The 7,495-nt window shown below is 32.1% G+C and overlaps 2 protein-coding genes across 2 annotated transcripts; both read right to left on the reverse strand.

Moving 5' to 3' along the window:
- Positions 1–498: 498 nt before the first annotated feature.
- LOC126654071 (succinate dehydrogenase subunit 6, mitochondrial) lies at positions 499–3,469 on the reverse strand. The gene is made up of 3 exons (XM_050348113.2): positions 3,192–3,469; positions 2,143–2,245; positions 499–931 (listed from the first exon to the last, which is right to left on the reverse strand). The coding sequence occupies exons 1-3, from the start codon at positions 3,378–3,380 to the stop codon at positions 777–779; spliced, it is 447 nt and encodes a 148-aa protein (XP_050204070.1). The 5' UTR covers positions 3,381–3,469; the 3' UTR covers positions 499–776.
- A 592-nt stretch (positions 3,470–4,061) lies between these two features.
- LOC126685764 (uncharacterized) lies at positions 4,062–5,965 on the reverse strand. The gene is made up of 2 exons (XM_050379717.2): positions 5,798–5,965; positions 4,062–4,708 (listed from the first exon to the last, which is right to left on the reverse strand). The coding sequence occupies exon 2, from the start codon at positions 4,676–4,678 to the stop codon at positions 4,289–4,291; it is 390 nt and encodes a 129-aa protein (XP_050235674.1). The 5' UTR covers positions 4,679–4,708; positions 5,798–5,965; the 3' UTR covers positions 4,062–4,288.
- Between the last annotated feature and the right edge of the window lie 1,530 nt (positions 5,966–7,495).

Raw genomic sequence — 7,495 nt, forward strand, 5'->3', positions numbered from 1 at the left:
AGAAAAATTCAACTTCTCTTAATACGAGTATAAATCAATTACACCACATTTTGAGTGTAGAGAAGTTCAACGTATTATTCTTGTAGTTTTTCTATTCTTATAAATTTTTGAAATTAAAAGTTTGGCATTCAATATATCAATGTGCATTGAAATTAAAATTTGAAATTTGTACTATATTTAACATTATGCTCATGATCAGCTTGTTTAGATAAATGAATATAAAATCTAAGTTCAATCTCGATTCGTGTAGGATACGAATGAAGATGAATCAAATTCTTATTGAGCCGAATGCCGAGCTGCTTGTACCAGGTCGATTTGTTTACATCGTTATACGCAAATTATATATTTTAATAATTATACAAATACGGCTCCAACTGGTCGACAAATTATTTGACAAAAGCAAAAATGGAGTGACGTCACAATTACAAAATAGAAGTAGAGAGAATTAAGTTATGAAGAGGGCTCAGGGGGAATTAAGTTACGAAGAGGAGACGGAAGTTAAGGAATTATCAACGGAAATTGCCCAGCTTCTAAAAAGAGTTATATTCATTTTCATTTGGAAGAATATGAAAATCTTATCCAAAACCATAATCTTAAAACCATTATGATCGATAGTTGTACTAGCCTACATCCCCGGGGAAGAAATTACGTCTTAATCCACCAAAACCTTGGATAATTTCCATCGCCATTACATTATTACCATGAAAGAAGAAAATTATTATTGAAGAAATGGTAAAAGAGGTCTCACTAAAACTTCCATTTAACAGCAAGCAGGCTTAGGACTGCCCTTCGGCTTTCTTCTCCCACCACTCCAAGAACTTAACTTGTGCAGCCATGGTGTCCAACCTGTAGAGTTGCATCGAGTGATTTGCAATTTCATGTCCAAAGGTCCAGCCAAACACGCCTCCAGCAAAAAACGACAGCCCAGCACCTGCCAGATAATGTTAAGATACAAAACTAAGTTATTTCCAGAGAAGAAAATAGTGATCAAGAAATACATTCCCAATAGCTACATGTTTCTATTCAGATCAACAAACATAAATTCTTTCTTCCAACTTTTTTTCTGTAACTCGGTCTGATTGCATTGTGATTTTGTAGCAACTAATGAATTGCAGAATTCCTATAGATCGTTTAGCCATGCATTCAAGACTATGCCTACACCCCGAAAGAAAAGCACGGGTAACAGCATTCTAAAAGCCTCCCGAGAGACAACAAGATTATGAGAAACCCAATCCTAAAATGCCAAAAAACTGCAACAGAAACTTTGGTGGGTAACAATTTCTTTATAATTCAATAAATATCTACGAGCAAATTAAATTTATTCGTAGCTATAGATACAAAAAAGATAACTTAAACAACACAACATGTCATGCACAGCGCAAAATTAATAATATACCATCTGTCCCAAAAAGTTGTCCACTACTCCATTTTTGGATTTCCCAAACCACTTTCCTACTTTATTAAAATCTAAAAACATTAGATCTAATTTTCAATTTTATCCTCATTACTCTTACACAATACACAACATTCTGATAGCATTTCTTAGTATTTTAGAGGTATAAAAGTTAAAATGAGGGAGAATAAAAGAATTGGTATAAAATTAAACAAATATTTTCCTTAACAGAGTAAACTCAAAGGTGACAATTTTTTGTGACAGAGACAGAGAGAGTAAAAGATCAAATACATCTTATGTGATACTCTTGCTATCTCTCTATGACCCTTTTTCACTAGCATAATCACATTTATGTCTTATTCATACTATTCTATGGTAATAACAGAAAAATGACAGTAATTTTGCAGTAATCCTCTACAAAGTAGTTAATGCAGAAAAAAGGAATTCCCAGAAAAGTTCAAAGGTTACTGAAATCTAGAATTTAGAAAGGGCATTATAGAGCATGTTTAGTCCCTTGTAGATGATGGCCTGGTACTACTTCAGCTCTAAACTGGGAGATATTATGATAATCATTCTAGTTTGTCTAAAATCAGTGGCGGTACTCCAAACCAAGTCAATAAGCTGTACCAATGTCAGCATTTTCAAACTAAATTCATTAGCTTCAAACTAATCATTCTGGTATATCAAACTCCGATTCTGTATCTACACATCATATAAAAGCTACTAATAAAACAGTTGGCAATAAGTACCCTGTAAACTTCTTGAATATTTCCAGGCAACACCAGCAGAAGATACTGCACCGATGAGACTTCCTGCAAGACCAAAGTTTACTGCCTCCCTTGCCGTCTTCAACTGATAAAATAGTAAGAGTATAACAAAGGAGATAATCAAAGATCAAACGAAAAGGAATTAAAATATTTACACATGGGAAATAAGATGCCTAAGAATTTAGGTGTCCGCAAAATCTTATTGCATAATATCACAAGTTTTTAAAAGCAGCATAAAATAACATCAAAATAACACAGTTCCGAGCAAGAAATAAAGCAGAAAATTAATAGTTGTTTCTCTCTTTCCTTTTAGTGAAAGATTATATAGACCAGGAAGTGTGTTGCATACTCGCATGTAATCAAGGTGTGATTATAGAACATAGAGAGTCAGGCTTTCTAGTAGCCTTTGTGAAATGGAAAAGATAAAGACAGTGTAATAAATACAAAATCACAAGCCAGAAATGAAAATATAATTTGACGATTTGATGGTAAGAAAATCTCGGAACAGCATATCTTGCCCATCATTGTACTTTAGACAACGGCAATTCTCGCACAATACTTCCTCTTGTCATTAGAGAACATGATCACGGACTATTAAGTTAAAAGACATTTAAGCAGTTCTTCAACTGACATCCCAGCAGCTCAAGTTTTGCACATGAAATTATTAATAGAATAAATGTTAAACATTATAGGTATGAAAAATAAGTTTAAAATCGACCAGGCTTCAAAAGATACATTCCCTATGTGTCGAGCTCGAGGCTACCAATATCTCAAGCTCAGCCGCTCCTTAGAGCAATAACGAGAACTTATTCTCAAATCGACTAACCAATATCCCAAACCCCTTATTTTTCAGTAGTTTAGATTTATCTTGTCGACTGTAAAATGAAAATTCAAAAGCAGAAACTAACCTATAAAATAAAATTAATAGAGCAAATAAAAAAGCAAACAATAACAAAATTCAAAAATCATATAATAATATTGTAAAAGCAAAAAAGAAAACCCTAGCTGATTGAAAGAGAGAGAGAGATTACAGTGGGGCCATGAACTGGATCTGAGGCGATAAATTCCTCGACATCGGAAGAAGACCAAGAAGGAAGAGGCTGATCGCGCTTGATAAATCTTGAATAATTTTCAAGAAACGAAAATCTTTCGCACCAGAACTCCTTGTAACCTTCCCAGTGTTTCTTGAAGAACGATGACGAAGATGCTTCTTCACCCATGGTTTTTCTTTTCTTTGAATTCCAATTCTGGAGAATTTCTTTTCGATAATCAGAATTCTCGCGAACTAGTATGTCAGTCTTTTTGGAGGGATCGACACTGCTAATTCTCCTTTTAGGCAAATTACTTTTGTGATACCTCTATTTTATATTTTTAAACAATTTTTTTATTATATTATATCTGAAATAAAAATTAATTTGAATAAGAAACATTTTAATTTTTTTTGATTATTAAACAAAAAATTACTAATTATCCGGCATAAAAATTAAATATAAAAGAGCCGACTGTAACAAAATCACTCCCTTTAAAAAACATTAATAATTTTTTTAAAATTGGATTGTAGATGTTGGTATTTGTAAAGACTTACTAAAAAAAGAGACATTTTTCTAATTTATATACATACTTAATAAAATAATCTTATTAATAATATTTTTAAAGGTGGCCCTAATAGCAAAGCAATAAATAATAAGACCATAATAAATTTTTATATTTTTCATTTTTAATTCAATACATACTAACTATATCCATTGGCTTATTTTATAAAATTTTCATATGATTACAATAAATAATGTATCATATTAAATGATTTTTTTTATAACTTTGTATGCAAGGAAATAGAGCAAATGCATCTAATCTCTACCAATCAGACTACTTTTATGCACACATCTACCTGCAAACCGTACTTGATCTTCAAAAATGGAGGATTTCTATAAACTATGGTCAGCATCAGAAAAAACCTTATCCATCAAACCTAATGTCTATAAAGATTTCACTAAGCCACAATAGTGAAAATTTAGGAGAGAACTTAATGTTGTGTCTCCATTTTATCCTGGTAAAACCAACATTGCATATATGAATGAACAAACTATCCAGAACAGAAAAGCAGCCTCGAAAAAACGGAACATTTTTTCTATTCCTTCAGTTTCTTTTCCTCTTCCTTCATTTTCTTCTCCCACCTTCTCTTCTTGTAGGCGAGCAACGTCTGTGGCATTTTCTCCATTAATTTGACAGTTTTTTCGCGTTTCTCTGCAGATATCCTATCACACTTGTGCCCTTTCATCTTGACCTTCATTTCTTTCCTTTCAGGATCGTAATTCCAATCTTGCCCAGCAAGGAGGACTTCATTGCGAAGTCTAGCTCGTTTGCGCGCACTAATGTGGAGTGGTGTCCAAGCCCCTAGATTCCAGTAACCCCATACACCCTTGGCCAGCTCGTCTTTATGTTTCGCCAACTTTTCTCTCCATGGGTATTGATACTCAGAAACTGCCTTAGCCACAGTTTTCACAGCTTTGCTTGCCATTGACTTGCTTTTCGAATTTCCCCTATTCTCCTGAGAAGAAAACAAAACAAAACAAAATTCTATATTGAAAGCTAGCAAAAGAAACCAGAGACATAAGAAAATGAAAAATCTAAAATGCAAGCACCATAATTAGAGAGAAACATAAAACATAACAACATATTTTACAGATTTTATTGTCTTGTCCTGATTTTGGCCACATTGATTATTTCTAGGTCTTAAAAAGGCTGAAAGAAGTATAGAGTATAGACATTCCAGCACAGACACAGATGCAGACAAAGAACGTATGATCGGTTTGTAAAACTAGAACGGGTTTCAGATTCTAAATGTTACAAGAATTTTATATACAACAATAGCAGCAGGAATTATGAGAAGAGATAATTAATCATGCATGCATTAGACTCTAGGACATGAATTCAGTTAATTAGAGCAAAATAACCAGATAAAGCATTAGAAAAACGAGTTAAAAAGGTCGTCGTGGTCCCTGAACTTGTCCATCACAATCAATTAACTAACACTAAGCAATTTTAATCAACCAGGGACAATACTCTACAATATCAGGTCCATTAACCCCCAAATTTTAGAAAAAAGAAAGTATATATGTGCCGCGATAACTCAATTTGGAGGTTAATTAACCTAAAATTAGGAGTATCATTCCTAATTGATTAAAATTCGAAGTGTGAAATAATTTATCTTGATGCACAAATTCAGGGAATGCAGGTGACCCTTAGTTCTTAGAAAATCCCTCAAAAATCAAATTTAACATCTAATACAAATATATAAATTCAAGCATCATATCAGAAATAAAAACCCTACAAAAACAACCACAAACATCAAATTCATTATCAACATGCAATACATTGAAAATTCAGCTTAATAAGATAAAATAATAACAAAACAACAGATGGCTTTACTGTTTTGCAAACCCTAACCGTATCTAAGAAATTGCATTCATCAGATAAATGATTTTATTAAGAACCCTAAATTCTCATCCATTCAACACTAGAAAATAACCAAGAAATCATAAAAGAACAACAAAAACATTAGAATGGTTAAATGTTTACTCAAATATTAATCAAATTTAAAATTAAACAGAAACAATACATAAGTTCAAAAACGAACCTGAGAAGAAAGAAACCGAAGAAATGGGATCAGCAAACAGCAATTATGACTGTGAAATTCTGTCCAAATCCCTAAATTTCAGCTAACACGAGATCAAGTTCGAAAATTAAAAGTTAACAAGAGAATTTTAATTTTAGGGTTTAACCTTGTGGGGAAAAGGAGAGACTGACTTGATAGTGAAAAAAAAAAAACGATAAACAAACAAGATAAAAATACAAATTGATCCCTATTCTTTTACAATTTATTTAGATAATCCTCATAGTTTAGTTTTTCTTAGTCTCTCATCCTATCTTCAAAAATCTAATTTCAATTTTAATTTGTGGATGATAAAACTTCAATTTTAAAATTTTACTATTTGTTCTTCATTTATATTTTTTTACTTCACAAAACACTTTTTTAGTACAGGAAAAAAAATATTTACACCTTATAATTATCTATTATACTATTATATATTTAAGGCTTAATTCCTTAAAAAACCCCCACCTTGCACTTTTTCTTCGTTTATACCCTGACCTTATAAAAACACCATTTGTACCCAATTTTAGATTTTTATGTTTCATCTCTACCCAAAAGCATTAAATTGTACTTTTTTTCATTTAGAAAAGAATTTAAAACATACTTTTTTCTATTTTAAAATATACAAATAAATCCTTAAACTTAAAAAATAATCAAATACATCCAAATAATTAATTTATTTATTTTAATTTGATAAAATAATAAAAAATTAAAAAAAATTATTATTATTTTTAATTTTTTTGAAAAAGATGGTGTTTTTGTATTATTAATAATATTAATATCTAATTAGTATATAAGTTAAAAATGAAGGATTGTTTTAAATTTTTTTCAAATGAAAATAGTACAATTTAATACTTTTGGGTAGAGATGAAACATAAAAACTCAAAATTGGGTAGAAATGGTGTTTTTACAAGGTCAGGGTATAAACGAAAAAAAAAATGCAAGGTGAGGGTTTTTTAAGGAATTAAGCCTATATTTAAATTCTAAAATAATATGTTTTTCTTATTATACTAAATTTAATTTCTAAAATTAACATTTTATTAAATTATTCTTATATTTTGATTAAACCGAAAACATAAACAAAACCAAATTTTACCATTTACTTCAGTTTGATTTTAATTTCTTCAAAAGAATATCAATTTTAATATTTTACTCTCGAACATAATTGACTCACCATTGCGCACACCTACTTTATGTCATGGTTAAGTTTGTTACGGCTCACGAGCTTTGTAAATCCAGTGAAATCAGCTCAAGTCCCACTCAGTAATAACGAGTCCAACTCGCTCAACTCGCTCAACTCATCTGCAGCCCTACTCAATCAACTCAGCCAACTCATCTGCAGCCCTACCCACTGGATAACTCAGCTCAACTCATCTGCAGCCATACCCACTCAATAACTCAGCTCAACTCATCTGCAGCCATACCCACTCAATAACTCAGCTCAACTCATCGGCAGCCCTACCTGCACGATAAACTCAGCTCAACTCATCGGCAGCCCTACCTGCACGATAAACTCAGCTCAACTCATCGGCAGCCCTACCTGCACGATAAACTCAGCTCAACTCATCTGCAGCCTACCCGATCAACTCAGCTCAACCCAACTCAGCTTAACCCAGCCCAACTGATCTGCAGCCCTACTCAATAAACTCAGCTCAACTCAGCTCAACTCATCAGCATATAACA

Source organism: Mercurialis annua, linkage group LG6 (genome assembly GCF_937616625.2).
Source record: "Mercurialis annua linkage group LG6, ddMerAnnu1.2, whole genome shotgun sequence".
NCBI lineage: Eukaryota > Viridiplantae > Streptophyta > Magnoliopsida > Malpighiales > Euphorbiaceae > Mercurialis > Mercurialis annua.

Excerpts from the sequence above, each read along its gene's own strand:
- LOC126654071 (XM_050348113.2), bottom strand. The coding sequence starts at position 3,380 with ATGGGTGAAGAAGCATCTTCGTCATCGTTCTTCAAGAAACACTGGGAA. Across the intron at positions 2,246-3,191 it reads ATCCAGTTCATGGCCCCACT|TTGAAGACGGCAAGGGAGGC; the intron begins GTAATCTCTCTC and ends CTATTTTATCAG. Across the intron at positions 932-2,142 it reads ATATTCAAGAAGTTTACAGG|GTGCTGGGCTGTCGTTTTTT; the intron begins GTACTTATTGCC and ends ATTATCTGGCAG.
- LOC126685764 (XM_050379717.2), bottom strand. The coding sequence starts at position 4,678 with ATGGCAAGCAAAGCTGTGAAAACTGTGGCTAAGGCAGTTTCTGAGTAT.